The sequence below is a fragment of the Labrus bergylta genome, chromosome 20 (assembly GCF_963930695.1).
Source record: "Labrus bergylta chromosome 20, fLabBer1.1, whole genome shotgun sequence".
Taxonomy (NCBI): Eukaryota; Metazoa; Chordata; class Actinopteri; order Labriformes; family Labridae; genus Labrus; species Labrus bergylta.
In genome coordinates, this window is record NC_089214.1 from 11760168 (window position 1) to 11780532 (window position 20365).

Sequence of the window (20365 nt, forward strand, 5' to 3'; positions counted from 1 at the left end):
GTTTTAAGCTTTACTTTGCACATATTATTCTCTTTATCTATTCAATCTTATTCAGAGATTGCGTGTAATTGTTTCAAACAGACTCGGGCTCAGTTATTTATTTTTCTAATGGACAAGACATACAGTGCAACTAACTCACTACCATCCAAGATAAAAATAATAAACCCTGAACACACACCTGTGCTAACCATACCAGACTGATTAGCCATCATGCCGTGATTTCCCACCAAGCCTTGCTGCTGTTGCTGCTGCATGAGAGTGTACGGGCTGTTGGCTCTTATGGGGTACTGTAATGAGGGCTGCTGGGGTGACACATTCATATCCAGGGACACACTCCTCACAGGCAGACCCCGGCCTGGCTGGCCTGGTCGGACACCCCCAAAATCTAAAAGAGAGGAATCAGCAAGTTTAGCCAATGATAAGTTAAGAAATAATACAATAACATCTGCTTCACAGCTTCATAAAAAGGATAATTTTGTAGGACTAACTTGTTGGGGCCATGTTAGCCCCCATGGCTCTGTGTTGCTGCTGCGCGGCCATGGCAGGATTGTTTTCAGACATCTGCAGGATGTCGTTGATAATGTTCTGTTTGTCCATGGGACTGGGCAACGAGACGGGCCGGGGTTCACAGAAGAGCTGCGGCTGAGCGTTCTGCAGGTCGTTCAGGATGTCGTCGAGCTCCGACGACTGGAGAGAACATCCAAAGAAAAAGAAAAAAAGTGTGAATAACAAGAAACAGATGAGCCAACTTGGAAAACAATGTTGTCTCACCTGCACACATTTAGAGAGCAGACTTGACACTGTAAACACAACAACACGTGTAAGATCTAAGAGATGGTAACAGCAGGCTTGGCCTTGCTTATAATACAGCAGTAACCCCCGGGATAAAACAGACCAATTTCATTGAATCTAGGCCACGCTTCACATTGACTTAGCTCGTCTGACACACACTCCTCTGTGCCTACTGGCTGGTGATTTTTTTTTAAACAGACAATTGGGTCTGGTTTGCTTTAGAAAGTCCACAATTTTTTAGCACATTTTTAAGAATGCCATTAACTTCTTATGACTGTTTTTGTCCCTATTGAGAGAAAACATGTGGCTACAGAAGCTGCTTTCTGCTGAGTAACACGGGAGAGCGGTGAGCGGTGGCAGGAGTTTGGTTGGTGCCCAAGTTTGAATTGAATATATAAAACATAAACAAAAGTGACTGTAGAGCTTCTCTGTGAGGCGTGGGGGAACTTCAGGTAAATAAGTTGCACTGTCTGGAAGTGGCCACAAGAGTGCAGCACACTTGGAAACACTGGCGGCTCCTGATCGTGACATACTGTACTGTACAGCAGGAAAACAGACACAGCGTTGTACCCTTAATGTTCCAGACAGTGACATGTATTAGTTTAGCATGAACATGATGCTAGAGATAGCCAGGGTCCAATATGGCATATGTAATGTTTATCTCAAAGCCTGCATTCTACTGTAAGACCTTTAATCCTCCACCTTAAGATACTCTGTAACAGAAAACATCTCCACACACACACACACACACACACACACACACACACAGCAGCAAACAGATAACCTCCCAATGCCAATCGCTACAAGCATACAGGATATGTAGGAGAGCTAGAGAGAGCAGCAGAGTGAGGGTGGGGGGCGGTGGTGGGAGAGAGAAAAGCCCTAATGAGGTCAGGAATGATGTAATGCTCCTGTACGCTCTCAGTTTGCTCTTTCCTCCTCCTCTCCAATTCTCTCTCTCCTCCCACTTTCTACTCTCTCGTCTTCTCTGGTTGCTTTTACCCTTAATGGGTCCTATTTCTATCAATCCCCGTTACTCTCTTTTCCCTCAATGCGTATCAGCGCATGTAGAGCAATCCACGTCCTTCCTCTCTGCATTACCGGAGGATACACTGTAACTGAGACTCAAACTGCACAGATTTGTAAAGACAAAAATCACTCCTGAGCAATGCTACATTTGAGGATCATTTCTCAGGGTTTTGGGTGTAAGTGTGTTAGTAACAATGGAGGAGCTGCTAAGACAGACAATATATTACAAGATCCAGTTTGTTTCAGGGCAAACATGCATATTTAAAAGTCCTGTATGTTTTTTGCCTCAGGCACTTGCTCTTTGTGAAACCCCACACCCAACAGACGAATGTAAATATCTGCAGAGTCAAAAATTGAGTGAGAGTAAAACTTAACTGTGTTTGGGTCTTTGTAATTGTGGTTACTTACTAGATATAAAAAGTTATTAACAGTAAAATGTTCAAGTTCAACTACAACATATAATATATGTAGACACGTCGGATACAAAATAGGTCCAACTTTACAAATGCTGTGTGCTTTGGAACAGTACAGGTTGACTGTCTCACACCAGGGAGGCAAAGAGGCGGAGCCAAATGTGTATTCTTACATTGTTTAAATTGTTCTCAGTTTAAATTGATCAAAACTCTCAAACAGAAAGTGTTTAAACACGTTGTATTTGATCCAAATTTTATGTACAGTACCCACCCCGATGGCAAAGTGGAGTAAAGGTTAGGGAACAGTGTACCACTCTGACTTGATGCAGGCTATTTCATAGGAAAAAGGGAACTGAGAAACAGGGTGGGTAGAGCAAAACTGCTGCTGTCAAGTAAAGCAAAAGTAATTTTACTTTGGTATCAGAATCTAATTTTGTCAGCAAAAACATTTTAATTTTTGTAAAAATGTGTTCACTGACTGAAAAGGAGCAATATGTAAGGTATTAACTGAACTGAATCTAAAATGACCTTCCTGTATTATCAGACATGAAGGAAACATGCTACGTTAAAGTGCTGGCTTCTCTGACAACAGCGCAGCAGCCAGTATGTTCTCCTTCTAAGTTTAGATTCTGGTTCGGTGTGGTTTGTATTTCTTTTTACCAGAGAAGATAAATAGTTTTAAGGCACCCCAACATGGTTGTTTTGGACGTCCCTTGGTTTGCCAGATATGACATTAGTTATCACGCAAACCAACACGTGTTGCAGCGTTCAGATATAACTGATTCTACCCGACCTAAAAAGAGATTTTTCTAATAATCTCAAAGAGCAGAAACGTGGTAAAACTAGGATAAATACTTGAGATGCTTTGCTGATGCAGGAGTGGCTAAACACTGAAGCTTCCATGTCTATGACATGGCAACCTACGTGCACATTGACTGAAGGAAGGAGGGGGCCGAGGGAGACAGCTCTACCCAATGTTTTGAATTTAAACTGAAGCACGCAATTTAAACACTAGGTGTTACATATTGCTCCTTTAAACACTTTTTAGGATTATTTTTTAATGCAGGACAGGTGATAAGAATAAAAAAATATATATATATAGTTAAACAATTAAAAAAAATTTGTGATGGCAGCAAAAACTTTCAAAGTTATGATGGAGGATCAATTATCCCAATAATATGTGCTAAGTGATTCAGAGGATAAATGGCTCACTGGTTTTGGAAAACTTTAACCTTTGTTTTCTCTTTTGTCCTGCGTGTTTCTGAAAATGTAGGTTATATTTGCCTGCGATTGAGCACCAATGAAAACAGCAAGTATTGACATGCAGTCTGACATCATACACTCTCTTAAAGTATATTAAGAAATGAGATACATTTCTGTATTTTCTTTAATGACTTAAGTTTTTCCGGTCATAGAGGGGAATATAGCCATTGTGTTAAATATCCAACACAATTCTTGTCAAAGAAACACAAAATATTTGTAAGGTGAACTGCAGTGGTTTCTACATGGCGATGCAATGACCAACATACTACTGATGATGATTACGTACTTAATTTGACAACATTACAAAAGGAAGATGTTTCGTAAAGGAGGATAGAAAGAGGATTATGCAGCTTCAGAGGGCGGTATGTTTCCATGGCACTGTTTGCGAATGAACACACACACACACACATAAAACAGTGATCATCTTGCCTGCCATAGGGTCATGCGACTAAATGACCAAACCTGTACTTCCTTTAGCCATCAGCAAAGCCACTATTACTGTTGCTGTGCTCTGATTTCTCATTTAGCTCTGCTCCAGGCATCAATAATTCAGCCCTCTAACAATCATGAGGAGGAGAAAGACGGAGGGAGGGAGGGAGGGAGGGAGATACAGCGAGAACACAGTGGGTGAGGTTAGTACAGAGAGAAGGATGAGTGGACTTTTTAACTAGTACAGTCAGCTTTCACACATGGCTGAGCAGCAATTCACCAGTGAGGAAGAGAAATCCACTCACACACATGTAATGGCTCTAATGAAGTCATGGCTTTAGTACATCTAATAAATGCCCTTGTCCTGGCTTGGAAACCATAGGCACTGAAATGTGTAATCACCATCACTGTTAAACGCTCCGAGGGCTTTAATCACCACCTCTCTGTGAAGCGGATTTTCATTTCGCTTCGAACACTACTACTACTGCTGCTGCTGCTGCTTCCCTTAAAATGAAACATCCAGCGTCCAGACATCCACATAAAGTCTCTCAATTTCTTCCTCCTTCTATTGTTTCTTGTACGTTCCTTGTTCTACAAACACACCACTCCCTCTCCCCCTCTATCTCCATGGTAGCAGAGAGGACATGCAGGAGCATATGGCTCATCATTTTCACTCCGCCTGCCGAGGCTGGGCTCTCCTGGGGGTATCTACACCTCTCTCATCTCTCCTTCTTTGTTCAGTTTCAACAGCAGCTCTTATTATCCGTCCAATCACCTTTTTTTTTCTCTTCTTAAAATGTACCTGAGCACATGCTGTACGTTACCACACAGCTAGCAACATTGCCGTGCTAGCTGACATTGTGTACCACTGCACATCTGTCTGAACACTTAGGAATGTGCAACACAAGGTGGAAAAACAATAAGACAGCAATGCCTTGAACATGCATCGCAACAGAAGACTTTTAATTTATGTTACTGACATTTAAATGGCGTGCATGTCATATGCAGACTTCTCTTTAAAAAGAGAGCTTATGGGAGGACAAGGGACACTGAAGGTTGAAAGAGCATGTACGTAATTTTGTGTTTTGCCATTTTTGTGTGTGATAAATATGACATTTGCCTTCTGTCATTAATATGTGTTAAGTAGAATGAATTGTACATGTTCTTCGTTATTCCTGTCCTTAAAATATCATTCTAATTTCCAGTTTTAGCGAGCTAAAAATCCTGCTATGCTGAAATCTCTGGTTTTACCAGCAACACTCCCTCTGCTTTTTTTCCCATTTTACTTTCTTCCTCTTCTCTCTTTCAGCGCCTGACCTGAGCGCTGTGCCAAACCTGAGGACTCGGGCCAAATGCAACCAGGATCAAATAGCTGGAGAACCACAGGGGCTCCTTCCAAATGTCACAGTTGTTTGAAGCTGGGCAGACAGCTTCACTCAGATTGTGCTGCCAACACATCAGCAGTGAAAGGCCCAGATGTTTATATACGTGATTAAAAATAAAGATGTCTTTAGAGTGTACAACAAAACTGTAAACGTGTATGTGATTGTATGTATGCCACAAATGCTACCTGACCTCTACTCTGCAGGACTGTGTTTAGCTGTAGCGTCCTGTGTGGACATGGGACTTGGGAGGAGACAACATCTGCCACCTAACCCAGATTAATACTCAGACAGAGAGAGAGGAGGCAAGTAGAGCAGTACAGGGCAGAAAAGTTTTGGAGTTTTGTTTGGCTACATGGAATGAGGTAAGAAAATAAGTTTTACAGAAGTCTTTTTATTGTTCAAAACACAGCAATGATGCAGTAAAAAAGAAAGGACAAAGAGGGTACTGAAACTGACCTGTTCTGCGCGGTCGTATCCTGCGTCTTGTTTCTCTGCCTTGACAAGCGGGTGCTTTCCACCTTCCACCTTCACCTCCCCAGGCTCCAGTTTAGGCACCTTGTCCTTAAGTACAGTGTCATCTTTATCCAGCAGGTAGCGTAGCAGGGCATTGTCTTTCTTCTTAGGGCTCAGGGGCTCCTGCTTCGGAGTAATTTCTGTCCCAGCAGCTGCACCGCCAGCCCCGGGGTTTTGGTCTTGGCCCAGCTCTTTGCCCGTGGCCTCCGCTGTGAGTTTGGCCAGGTCTACAGGAGACGTGCTGTTCTGAAGCAGCTGGTGGAGGATCTTGTGTTTTTCTTTAAGGGAAGTGGCATGTGTGTTCCCCCCAGTTTGGCCGGCCCGGACCCCCGTCCCGACCAGGTCCTTGCCCTCGCCTCCTGCGCCTGGAGAAAGGGGCATCTCCAGAGGCTCGGGCTTGGTGGTGAGCAGTTGCAGCAGCTTAGTGTTGCCCTTGTTGTCATGGGGACGGTTGTGAGCATCATGGCCATCAGTGGGCCCGTCTCTCTCCTCCTTGGGCTCAGCTAGGTTTCTCTCTGTCTGGCCCTGCGTGGGCCCCTGACCCCCCTCTGAATGAGGTCCAAATGAGTCTCCTGAACCACCTACAGGCCCCCCACTGCCTCCAAGTTTTGACATGAGATGAGAGTTCACCCCTGACCCGGTTGTCACCCCAGCTGGGGAGCCTATCTTTCGGTCCGGAGACCCGAGAGTGTGCGCGTGGGGGGGCCCGTGTCCCACGCCGTGACACTCGCTAAGAGCCTGCAGTGCTGACAGAGAGTTGCTAGTGTAGCTGTTAGCATGGGTGCTAGTTGTGTTGCTATTACCTGCACTCCCAGGTCCTCCTCCGCACATCCCCACTGGAGAGGGGGAGTGCATGCCTCCTGCTACACGAGGACTGCCGGCCCCCCCAGGACTCCCTCGGTGTCTGGGCGACAGCATAGAGTTCTGCTGAGGTGGATGTGGTCCACCGGCAGGGCTGGGGCTAGCGCGAGACGGGCTGTTCATCCTCCAGTTAGTGCCCTGCTGTGGAGGCTGCATGCCCCCAGTGTGGTTGTGTGGTGGGGGGCAGCCGAAACGGTAGCCCTGCATATGGCCCCCCATTGCTGCAGGCTCTCTTGGGCCAGCTGGGCCTGGAGGGGAGAAAGGCGTGCTGTTGCTGCTGATGGTAGTGTCTTGGCCCTGAGGCCCCGAGCCTGGCAAAGAGCCTGGGGTTGGAGGAGTCATGGAGGGGGTGGAGGGGTTTATCAGTTTGGGAGCCATCCCTGTGGCCTGACCGCCAGGACCCATGTCCTGACCCATTCCACAAACTGTCTGCTCCCTGAAGATGTACACACACAAGAACAGAAAGCACACTTAAACAGTTGAATAATAAAGTTCAAGAGAAATTAGAAAGCAGTGAACATTAGTCAATTCAGTCCCTCGAAAAATAAGCGCAACTCAAACCACGAGCACATCTTAACCCGCTGACACAGAACACATGAAGCCAGCATGGTGTGCTGCAGGGCACGAACAGGCTAAAACATGAAACCATGTTCATGCTGCAAATTTGCCTCTGTCTTCCTGACACAGGTGTAGGTAGAGAGACATACCTCTGGAGAATGTGCAGGGACATGTAGAGCTGGGGTTCGTTGGTGGCAGGTGAGCGCACCAGTTTACTCTTGGTGTGGGCTGACACGATGGTTCCATCAGAGAGGGAGAAACGATAGATGGGGCTGAAAGCCTGTCCGTGGCGGAGCACTAAGGACACATACGTACTTATATTAGAAGATGCAAACACAAAACATGTCATAAAATAAATGAATTTGCAAACAAAAATGTACGACTCATGCTTGGTCGGCTATTTAGCTTTTGTACTAAGCCCTGTATTTACTTACATTGACACATATTGCTGATAGGTTGATTAATGCGCAACTTCCTAATACAATAAATTCAATTCAATTAATTTTGAATTAAGATTCTGTTTGCAGTTTTTATTTAGGGACTAAAGTAGCAGCCTGTGAATCCATACGCTTTTTTTTGTAGAGGGGGGCAAATGATCAAACCACCATTCTATAAATATGCAATTTTCTGTAAGCATTAAAAGGACCAAATTAAGTAACTCTCCATGAATCAAACATGATAGCCAATGGCAGGTAATTAGGATTACCTTCCTGCTGATGTCTCTTGGCAAAAGACATTTCCCCGTCGTTCTGCAGGTGGAACCTCTGGATGCAGCGTCTCACTAGATCCTCCCAGCCCGGCTTCATGGACGCCCGCAGGAGACTGGTATCCAGGGACGTTATCTTACCTAAACACAGAGGAGGGGGTTAAGTGGTCTTAGTCAGACATAGAGGTGAGGTTTACATACACAAGCAAACACCAGCAGGGCTGCCGGGGATTCAATGTCTCTGTCAAATATAATTATGTAGAGCACCTTGTTGATAAGAAGATGCCCTTTACTTTGCCACTCTGCTGTATGACAGCTCTGTGGTATGATGTCTGTAGAAGTAGTAACCAGGATTCACACACACGCACGCACGCACGCACGCACGCACACAGAGTGTAACAGTTGTTCCTCAGTGGGTTGTGATTTAAATGGAGGCAATGATGCATTTAACAGGCTGAAAGCAGACTGCTGCTTGAATGACAGCCAGAGGGACTGACTCAAGACTTGCCACAAACATTTACAACAGAAGCCATGATGATGCATAACATCATTATCATCTGATGAGCAAGTGAGGATCACAGAGGCAATATTTATTAATCATGAATATTTTCATAACCTAAATTAAAACTCTTATTCTCAAACAAGATATGTCCAGGGCCCTACAAAAAAAAATGTAGTGAGATGAAGGCGTGATTCTTGCTAGGTGGGGAAGTAAATTACTATACGCCAGTGAGTTAATGGGTGTGCTTTTTTTTTGTGTGTTGTGTCTTTGTGTGTATGCCAAACACAAATGTTACAAGCACATCAAAGACCAGGTGAAATCCAGACATTTGTGTGCATCAAGGCAATGGAGTTCACAGATTTCTTTTTACCTCCCAGCGTGCAGACAGAGGTGGGCAGTGGGTTGAACTACCATGTTTTATCCCTAAGGGCCTTTACTGAGGCTATAAAAATCTTTTAATACCTCAACCTGGTGTGAAGTGATTTATAGGCCGGTGACATGGGATGAAGAGTGAATGAGCATGTGTCTGAGTAGAGACATGTTGTTTTGCAGAGTTTGGGAGAGGTATCTGTTTAGAGAATGTATTCGGAATAACTTATTATCATTCACTGGCCATTGTTGCTCTGAGGACTAAGAACATGTGTCTATTGAAGAGAGTGGACTACGTTTTAGAACTGTTCTATGCTTTATTAGTTTGTAAATCCAGTGCTGGGTGAGCGGTTTGAGTGTACCTTGCAGGTCCTGGCGCGTTGTAAAGCTCTCATGCGTGGGAAGCATGGGTCTTTCCTTCATGGGCACCCTTCGTGCCACGCAGATCAGGCACGACTGAAAGTCTAAAGGGGAGAGAGGAGAAGAGAGAGGGAGCAGAGGGGAGGTGTGCAGGAAAGAAGAGAGGAGGTAGAGGATGCAACAAAGAAGACGAGAGATGGAGGGGGAGGGGAGGGGAGGAAGAAGGCGTGAATGATGGGAGACAGAGGGAGGGAAAGAAAATGAAATGCATGTTATTCCCAGGCAGCATAATTAATACTGTTATTAATGAGCATGGGGATCAGAGCTACGCTGCTTTCATGAGGAGGAGCAGCGATCGCTGGCAAGGGAAATGATGAAGTGTGACCTTTGAAGGTGTGTGTGCACGTGTGCCTGCTGGATTGCGTTTCCGGTTAGTCTCCCCTGCATTGCCATCTAGCACCGGCGACACCTCCCCTGGCCCGACTTTAAAGATTGCCATCGCTCAATAATGACAGCAGCACACCATTGATGACACTGCCAAGTTCAGGACTGGGGTGACCCCGAAAAGTCTGCCATCTGACTTCCCTGAGCCAGTAATACCCACAATCCCACATGTTTCAAGCAAAGGAATGCATGCCAGAGCTGACACACACACACACACCTTCTTGGGTGGTCGGGCCCAGAGATCTGTGAATCTCTCCAAACTCTCTTGCTTTCCCTTTTCTTCCTTCTCAGTCTACGGCTGGACAAACTCCTCCTGCAACTTTACCCACTGATCCAGGTTTACTGCTAACACGAAGACACACACTCACTCTCTCTCTCTCTCTCTCTCTCTCTCACACACCTCTGGCCTGCGTCCTAGTCGGTGCATTTGCCAAAGTATGGCTGGCAAGCAGCTGGTGCACAAAGAAACCCGGAGAGGGGTGAAGTCAGGTTGGAGGAAAACATTTGCATTTTCACTCATTGTTCTAATCAACCACTGATCTAGACTTTTTATTCAGTTATGTTGGGAAATTAAGGTTGCTCATTTAGTGGAATTTATGCAGTAGAGGTAATTGACTTGTTTTGAAAAGCATTACGCAACTCCTTTTTCTTTGTGCAACGTTCTTAATATCTTTCAAAAAAGGAAAGGCACTTGTGATGGAAATTTCCTTCAAACTACGGGATCTCGGGTTTCTTGCAGCTCTGCAATCCACAGGAAAAGTGCACTGCCCTCTCTGTGACTTACTGTAAGAAGAACAGAAGTAACACACAATTCAAATCATTTCCCAGGAAAGGTGAGCAGATGTCGACACCGGGAATGCAGCTCCTCTCTTTTCTGCTCACACAAGCTCTGATAAATGTTTTAAAATAAGTTGATATGCGGTTGTTTTGAGACTTATTTGAAGGTTATCCAAAGGTTTCACTGATGCAATACACTTGTTCTAAACAGCTACATCCTGTACTTGCAGCCATAAGCTAGGGTTTGTGAGGGATGTACATGAATTATAGATGGGCTTTAATGACAGCTGCCCAGCCTCACGTCTCCCTCGTGTCACTTAACTTTTCATGGATGCAGGTTGAGTGGCACCGGCTTTGCTCTTCATCAGCTGCTTAAAGGACTTTTTTTTAAATGCCAGTAACAGGACTTGACTAAACCTTCTCTATTCAGAATCAGTCAATGCACACCATTAACCATTCTGCTGCGGTCAAGTTCGGAGATTTCTTAGAACAAGGAAAGCCCATTAACTCCTTTTTTGTCCTGATCAAGGTTTTTGAGCTTCAACATGAGCAATCAACTCAGCTAGCAGACACCCTCTTCAAGCTCTTTAAGAAATCGAAATCAGTTGACTTTAATTCAGTCACTGAACACAGAAGCAACCAGCCTGGTGTCACTTCAGGTAGAAATGCAAACGTTTTTTTTTCTTCTTCTAATTTAGGAGTTTAACTTGGAGTTTTTCCTCATTTATTTACGTTAGACTTCAGCGTCACAGATGATCTTAGGCTAATTAATTTCTCCCTAAGGCAATCTTTCTGTCATGAGCTTGCTCTTCATAATGAACGCAGTGTATAAGAAACTGTTCCACTCATGGCTTGCTTTTTTCAGGACAGCTCAGAGATCCTTATCCTGTGAAATCCTACTTTTCTTTTCGTTTATTCACAAGTTTCCTAATCAGAAATGTATCCAAGATAAGTCAAAATCTAATCATAAGAGAAATTCTGAGAAGTTCAAAAAAACTAATCTTGTCCAAGGTTGTTTTGTAGGGTTGCTGTTTTCATATCAAATGACACTCTTTCTCCCCCTCTCCCCCTCTCCCCCTGCGTACCGTCTCCTTCCTCCTTGATTGACTTGGGCTCGGAAACTGCGAAACACTGCATGGTCTCATATTTCTGTGGCTGGGGCTCGTGCTCGTGCTGCTCGTCCTGGTTCTCGCCGTGCGGGTTGACCAGCATTCGGCAGTTGAATGTGTGGCTGTTCCTCCTCGGACCCTCGCTGGACCACGGGACTCCGTTAACTGCGGAGAAGGGGCGAGAAGCAGCATTCTTCAGAGATGTGGCTTCCATAGGGGAATATTTATTGGATGATTTTTTTTTTTTTTACTGCAGCCAAAATAAGGGGAGACAAAGAGCCAAGAGAAGCTACCACACTGCGAGTGAAAGACATAATGAGAGCAAGACAGACAGAATGAAGGCGGAAAAAGTGTAAAAAAAAAAAGGAGAGAGCGGTTGCTGGGTAGAGATCAGTCACGATAAGCAGTTGGAAGCCTGAGCCCTGTGCCATCTATCCACAGCAATGCATCACAGCCAGGCCTCCATATGCATGTCCTCTAAAACATCTCTGCCAATCTTTTTTTCTGCTCTCCAACACTTACACAGGCGCGAGCAAACACGCATGTACACACACTTATAAAAGAACAGGAGAGATGTTCAGTCACACACACACACACACACACACAACTCATTTAACTCTAGCAAACTCCCATCACACTCCATCTGGTTTGTGATCTCATTCGGTGCATTGATAATCTCCCAGTATCTGGGACACAGCCCACTGATCGTTTCCAGGGTGCTCGGCTCTGCGCTGCTCCCCCACCCAGATGGCTGGGCACTCAGACCTCAATCCGAAGCACCGGGAGAGGAGAGGAAGAGCAGAAGAGACTTAGAAAGAGCTCCTGACATACAATGCGATCAGCTTTTATGAAGAGGAGATGGAGAGGGCGAGAAAAGGAAGAAGAGGGCAAAAAAAAACGACAGAGAGAAAGAGAAACTCTGTCTGTCTTGCAAAAATCAACTGTTTTCATGATATGAGCAATGCTAGGAAGAAAGAAAAAAAAGAACATTGCTCTTCAGGGAGGATTCATAAAATGGATAAGTGAGAGAATTACAATGGGAACTTGACGAGGGTGAGAATAACACACAAAACCAAGAGAAGGGGAAGGAAGGGCATGAGAGGAGAATATAGGAAGGGAGCGATGCTGCTGACAGGGGAGAGATGCCGAAAAAGGAAGTTAATTAGCTGAAAAGGGAGGGAGGAGGAAGACGAAGAAGAAGAAGAAGAAGAAGAAGAAGAAGAGCGAGAGCTACTGTCTGAGCTGAGCATGAGCAAAAAGAGAAAATGAAGAACTGATAGGTCTTACACACAAGACCAACCCTGCAGATTAACCATACCCAATTTTCCTTTGCAGCAGTTGAGACAAACATTTCATTTAAGCTCCATTATTATTAAAACAGCCTCCTACAACATAGCCGTCTGAACATGGGGAAGAAAAGAGGTGAACAAAAGCAGACTGTGTAAAACAAAAGAGTTGAGGTCAGGGTGTAGATTACAGAGAGTTATGAGCGGAGGTGGGATGATGCAACATGTAGGACATACATGCAGCATTAAGAAAACATAGCGAGAGAGAGAGAGAGAGAGAGAGAGACGTGGAGCACCGGAAACTGACAGGTGGACAAAAAGCTGTGGAGCAAAGCGGGGAGAAAAGTAAGGCTGGAGGCTAACCCAGGGATTTAGGCAGCAGGTTCTTGATGAACTCTGCGTGATCCCCGACGTGCAGCACGCTGTAGACGCTGGTGTTCATCAGCTCCTCCTGGTTGTAGCGCAGGTATTGGGTTACGTTCTCAGACACGAACACGATGTTACCCTCCATGTTTACCACAAAGAAGAAGCCGTCCAGGGCCTGGAGAGGTGAGAGGGAGAAAGAAATAACAGAAAGTCAGGACAGATATTTGCTTTTTTTTTTTTTTAACATTCTCGATGGAGCTATAGTCTTGGCAACAAATCCGAACACATTTCCACAAATGGCAGATGGATTCACAAACGTGTATGCAGACCTGTGTAAGCATTTGTAGATCTGTTTGTGCATTTGCAAATAGTTTTGTACTGAAAATGACGTCTTGATTCAGATGAAAGCAAATCTCAGCTGTGAAATCAATGCAGAATTAGGAGGGTAAGAATCTGTTTGACCACCTTCATTTCACACTAACACCAGCTGCAAATTTTGGTGAGGTACTTTTGTGGGGTTGTGTAACATGCAGCACATGCTACACCGTTTCTAAAGACAGTGGATCGGCACACTGAGTGCTGGATACCATCAATCTCTGCTGCTGATGTTCAACATCGGCGCGGCTGATAGAAGACAGGATAAAAGCGTGTGCCTGCAGAGATTGGAGGATGTGCGAGAGGAGGAGCGCTTAATTGAAATAATACAGCCCCAGGTCAGCCATTACACACAAGATGGTGTCAATTAGGCCATCAAATCACATCTAGCTCTTTAAAAAAAAAGGGGATTTCTGCTGGTTGTAAAGCTGCGAAATCTCGTGCCAAGCGAAGAATGAACTGCCAAGGTATCTGCTCATCGCTTCTGCTAAAATAATCATACACACACTTTACATCACATTCATGACACAAATCATGTGCTGTTTTTTTTTTTTCCCCCTTAACAGCCCATGAATCAAAGTCTTGATACTGCATACCCATCTCGCACTGCAACCGCTCTTGATAGAATACCTGTGTTCAACCAGCAGGCTTAACTTTCTGGGTGTAGCAACCTTCTCCATCCCACATCACACATGATCAAACTGAGAAGTTTTCCCTCGCCTGCATTACCACAACACGAGCTGAAAATAGACTTTAAGGAGATCTCATCTATCACTGCATGAAGCCAAGCAGGTTTCCAAAACGCAACATGGGTTGTGCAAGTCCACCCCTGTGTGGAGAAAGACCATGTACTGGACAAGTAGGGCAAACAGAAAGAGAGCAAACACTCTTTTGGTGCCAACTATTGCCTTCTTGCAGACAATCTTGCGTAATGCAGTTAGCCAATAGTTTCATTTACAATGTCCTGATTAAACATACACTGCTGCAGAGGGGAATAGGAATGACACAAATGAATATACCCTGAATTCAAATGTGCCATACTTTCCATCTTCAGGTTCCACTTTGCAGCTAGCCTGTTGTGTTAATATATGACTCTATATGGTTTTACCTCCACGGTAATAAATACACAGAAGGTAGTGAGTTGTGAAAGGAGGGAGTGAGCTCTGGGTCAGCTCTCCTCTCCCCTCACAGTGTTACTGTTATTTATGACAAGAGAGGGCTGCTCTGCACACAGGGTCTCTCCTCACATATATTTTATGCTAAACATGCTGCATAAACAGCACGACAGGGCATTGCTGTCCTGTTCAACCTATTCAAACTGGCCACAGCACAGGCCCGTGTTGATTTCAAATACCTTGTTGGTATTTCCAAATGTTTCAGTTTATATCTGGCTTCAAATGTTCAGTTGGATTTACATTTTTTAATGACAAGACTGCTGGTTGAAGAACAAGTTGTGTAACGACTGAAGACTGTTTTCCATTATCTTAATGATATATTTTAGGATTGTGATGATTACTTTGCAAGGTTAAGGCAGTTTCATATTTTATTTATTACATCGAGCTAAATAAGTGAAAGATTTTTTAAACAAATTCAGACAGTTTTTCTATTTCTCTATTTCTATTTTTAAGTTATATTAAGAGTTTAAAATATGATTTGAGAGTGTTTCATTTCTATTTTTTGGATAAATCGAGTGATTCAAATGAGATTTTTGCTCATTGAAGAGAGCTTTACATTTTTTTTAAGATTCATTGTTATTTAAATAATAACTTTAGCCAGAATAATAAAGTTTGTCCATTTTGGTTGACATTTCTAATTCTTAAAACAAATCATTTTGTCACCATTAGACAATTTTAATGTACATATGATTGATTTAAGGTTGCCCTGTGATTGACTGGTCAACAGTCCAGGGTGTACCCCGCCTCTCGCCCAAAAGTCAGCTGGTATCGGCTCCAGCCCCAGCCCCCCCGCCCTTGTCTTAGACAAGACAATTTTTCATTTTTTTTTAAAGACAAATAAATATGTTGCCTTATTTAGAACGATTTAAGATATATCTGGAGATTTTATTTTGTTAAATTTAAGAGACTGTTTTTCCCAAGACTTTATTATGGTATATCTAATCAGCTAAACAATTATTTCCCCCACTTTAAGACAGTTTAAATGTTGTAAATTAAATGTAATAATTAAAACAATAATGGTGTCAACTTAAGATAGTTTTACTGGTTTGTATTTGATCTTATTAAAATAAAAATTTGCCAATTTCCGACCGTTTTATACAAGCAGATGATCAACAGGGTTTGTATAATGAAACAAGGGTTTAAAAGTTGAAGATAGTTATCAGGATTCAGATATCACTTGGTACTACAATAGATAAATTCCCAAACACACTCTGCCTTAGCCTCCAATTGATTCACTGATGATGTCATCATACCACACAGCAGAACCATACAGTGCAGTAATCCAGGAATGCAAACTGTACCACAGTCATGTGACAGAACAAGACTCGTTCCCAGGAGGTTATAACAACAGCATGCTAATGTTTTTTCACGGCCTTCTCTGCCTTCCTGCGCTTCAGGACAGTGAGCAGCAGACAGCAGAGGAGCAGGGGGTCACAGGGCACGCGTGGGTGCATTTCCTGCTGATGGCCATTCTTCTCATGGCATCCTGTAATGAGCCCTTGGTGGCGGACGGGGACGTGGCCATTGCCGAGTGGGTGCGAATGGCCGATTGCTGTGTTTTGGGGCCGCTGACAGACGGGGCAGCATGCAGGCCGAGCTGGGCTATATTTAGCCGTGAGTTAGTATGTCGATTCGGTGACGCTGGACCAGGAGAGCTATAAATATTCCATGACAGGACAGATCTAGAGGCAAATGAAAAGAGGATAGGGAGGGAGAGAGAGAACTGAACAAGAAAAGAGAGAGAGAGAAAGGGAGGGAGGAACTGAGCGAGTGAGAGGACGGGCTCAATGGAGTGATTCATCCGCCAGGCTGTTGCTTTCTTTCCCATTATACGTAAGCACTTCAGTAGCCCTCCGCAGGACAACGAGGCCATTGCTCCGCTCGGTGATTTACAGCCAATCGGGGGCAGATACAAGACGCTGGCAGCTTAAACTCCACGCAGCGACACTCTCACACACACACACACAACTGTTCTCCGAGGATGGCACTCTTCATCATGGCAATCGTGATTTAAAGAGAGGAGTTGATCGTATGTGAGTGGGTATGTGAGTGTTAAGTGTGGGAAACTTGAGTGAGGCTATGATTAAGCAAGGAAACCCACCTCCAGCATCATTGGTCCCAAGGCATCTTTGTCAATCACACTTTGGCCTGTCGATGAGACATCAGCCTTCTGTACCTCCTCTTGATTTGCTGCTGCTGCTTTTTCTGTTAACAAGAAAGTCAAGACAAAAGTTTAGAGGTAAAAACAACAAACAATGCTTCTACAAAGTAATGATCTTTTCTTTTCAATTTCAACCCAAGTAGCCCATGTTGTACTTAAAAGTTGTTTTGTTGTCATGGAGAACAAAAAACACAACACAAAAAACTTGAACATCACAGTGGTTAGCAGAGAAAAATTATCCCCCCCCCCTCCTTAAATTGACCCACATACTATAAGAGGTTGCTTGTTGACAAGACTTTAACAAGTTATTTTTCTGGCTACAAAGTAAACACATTTGTCCTTTTGTCAAAACATGTTGCCATGGCTCAAGCCAAAAGCAGTGAGCAGCAATCGGAGTGAAAGGTTGTTGTAAATGAGAGTGTCAGAGCACGCAGCTGCCACGCTGGTGGCAGCCACTGGATGGTTTGCATTGTCATCTGCAAAAAAAAAAAAAAAAGGGAAAAAAAAGGGGGGGCTATTATGGAAACACTGACAGTATGTAAACAACTTGTGCTCCCACATCGAGAAACCAGTTGTAGCTTTATGGTCAAGCAGCAAAAAGTTAACCATATTCCTCTTTTGTTTTAAACAGTGAACATGTATCAACATGGTCGCATGTTCATTCTCCCGTTTTTAAAATGTATTAATCAAATACCTTAATACAATTATAATGAGCCAATTTTGAAAGCATTCATGTGAATAAAGAACACTAAATACCATCAAACTGAACTGGTACCTCTTAAAGCTGGTCTTATATTTGGTTACAGAACTTAAAGGATAGTGATTTCAGAGAGTAATCCTTTCATAATCTTTATTTTTCATCTCTTTTTAATTTGGAAAGCTCCTCAACATTGATACTCTTTAGCAGGGGTTGTCTCCCTTTTCATATGGATGCTTTTCTCATAACTTCTCTGGCACTGTCTCCTCCTCTTGAGCTTGTATTCAAATTGGATTTCCCAGCATGGATATAGACAGTACAGCTTGTTACAGCTATATACCGTTCATATTTCCAAACTGGATCTTTGCAAAACAAACAATTTGACAGGTTTCAGACTGATGTTTCAAAATGAAAAACATAGCTCCTTTAGATCCACAGCTGAATTAAGTCCTCCAAATGTGTACGATCGTGCCTCTGGTTAACTAAGGAGTGGAAATCAGAGTATCCTGTATGCTTCTGTACCTGCACTATGGTGCTGTTCATTTGTCCATGTGAGTGATTGGGTTAATAATCATGCAGAGAAGCCTTATGTTCAGCGCGTAGGCTGCCCTACTTTTAGAGACGATGATGAGAGGCGGAATATGAGTGGGCTGTTGGGGGGGACACATTTAACTGTCGCACCATGCCAAAAAGAGGACTGACCATATGGTGAGAGAATGTTGTGGTGAAAAGCTTACAAAACCATGTCCTTCTTATTTTTTTTTAGTCTTTTTTTTTTTAAATTTAATTTTGGGGTGGAGACGTGTAAAAACTGACACAACTGCAGCCCCCCCCCCCCCCCCCCCCCGCTCTGTGGGCTCGTGCAACACCTCACAGACGCACATTCATCTCTTTCAGCATTAATGATGTGTGCATCAGCAGGACCTCTGCAGGCCCAGCGGGCCCCAGTATACTAGCACAGCTGCCCTGGGTGCAGACCCATCACTCAATGTCAGAACAGCCCTCAGCGGCTCTCCCTCTGTCTGCAGAGCAGTGCCACAGATAGAGGGAGGATCTGCTTATTTAGAGGAGGAGTCTTAGAATAACTGCTACATAATCTGTAACCCTAAGAAGTATACTTAGACTTTCTTACTTATAATGAATGAAAACCTATGTACTAGAGGCTACTGTACATTACAGCCTCCACCAATAAGAGCGAGTCTCTGCTGTGTTGGCAGAAGCGAGCAGTTAAAGAGTGTAAAGGAAGCTATAAAACTCATGGCTATGCTATATTTCATAGACACTATAATAAAAGTCATCATTACTAAACATATGTCTATTAAGATGCAACAAGCTGCAAAACTGAAGAAAAAAAAAAGCCAAGCTGTTCTGAGCACACCACTATTTCAATTAGCAGAATGTATGCAGACAGCATGAGAGGAGCAAACGAGGATAATTAAGAGCTTTTTGGTAGGAGGCCACTTTTTCACAGGCAATCATCACTGCATTGCTCTTCTCTGCACAGCTAGGAGACCAATCAGTGAGAATGATGAAGTCACATTAGTGTCATGCAATACATCGCAAATGTCAACATAAACTGAGAATATCTGAAAATTAAAAATAATAAAATAAAAAGCCTATAGATAGAGATTGTGCACAATAACCAACCCTTGATATGACAGGTGAGGTGCAATTAAATCAACAAAAGTCTGTGGTAGAATCATGCAACCTGTACCATGAAAACATCGAAATGAGCTTTCGGTGGATCTGTGGCTCGACAACAAGTGCAACCAGAAAAACCAAAAAAGCAGCTGAAATACTCTGTGATGGGGTGCAGCAGCTTTCTACGTCAGTTGAAAAAGGTGTTGGCTATTGAGGTCTGAAGAACAAAGCAGGAGAGTGAGCAGCCTTGTTTAGCCCTGCCTTGTTGTTGCTGTACAAACACTATGCTACTCCTTCAGAGGCGGGCTTGGTACGTCACTGTAGCCCAGTGTAAAGAAATGAGATCAAGGAAAAGGAGGGAGGCAGAAAGGGGAGGAAGACAGTAAAGAGGGAGAGCAGCCAGAGTTTTTTTTGTGTGCCAATTTTGCATCACATTGTTCACTATTACATAACTCCTGGCTCAGTGAGTCATCATGTGTGACATCATCAGACGATCTGAATCATGTACACCTCGAGTGGACCACTCTTTGTCTACGAGTCACTCAGCTGCTCTTTTATGGTCCAAGCTCAATCACAATTCAGCTTTTACAACTTTTTAAGCTATTTTTGGATCTTTAAGAAGGAAATAAAAGAAAAAACGTACTTGCATTGGTCTGGTAATTTAAACATGGGAAAAAAAGTAGAAAAGCAGACCTCAACTAGCTGCGAAAGAACTGCTAAAAAAGGAGAAGCTGGCAACTAAAACCGAGCACACTGATCCATTTGCCTGATGTTCTGGCTCAGAGAGGAAGTGGGGAAGGTCTGCAGCCAACAGGAAACTGCTCTGGTTCCTCCACATTATATGATGAAGTGATGGAGGGAACATTAAATCAATGGTGCTGCCCTTTAATAGCCGCATCAATTACTGTGTATGGAGCAGATCCCACACCATAATATTTATGCAATTGTGTCGGATGCTTCTGCCAACAAGAGTGCCACCTGTGGCGACTGTGGTTATGTTGGAGTTTAAAAACCAAAACATCTTTAATATATTCACGATAATGTAACACCTGAATCACAGAGTGTTGCATGTATTTGTACCCTTTCATTTAGGGTAGGCTTGTTACAAGGCCGCCTTATAAAAAGAACTTAAGGAAAGTATTTTTTTTTTTTTT

General features: G+C 43.6%; 1 protein-coding gene across 5 annotated transcripts in view; it reads right to left on the reverse strand.

Annotated features, from left to right (window-relative positions):
• Positions 1-20365, reverse strand: part of ncoa2 (nuclear receptor coactivator 2) — a 60981-nt gene that overhangs the window by 13906 nt on the left and 26710 nt on the right. For all 5 annotated transcript variants that reach the window (XM_065949076.1, XM_020645402.3, XM_020645394.3 and 2 more), the window contains 9 exons: positions 16814-16917; positions 13160-13337; positions 11487-11675; positions 9183-9284; positions 7950-8090; positions 7393-7540; positions 5768-7121; positions 489-687; positions 179-385 (listed from right to left, as the gene is read on the reverse strand). In XM_065949076.1, the coding sequence (XP_065805148.1) occupies positions 179-385; positions 489-687; positions 5768-7121; positions 7393-7540; positions 7950-8090; positions 9183-9284; positions 11487-11675; positions 13160-13337; positions 16814-16917 (2622 nt within the window). The remainder of the gene's footprint in view (positions 1-178; positions 386-488; positions 688-5767; positions 7122-7392; positions 7541-7949; positions 8091-9182; positions 9285-11486; positions 11676-13159; positions 13338-16813; positions 16918-20365) is intronic.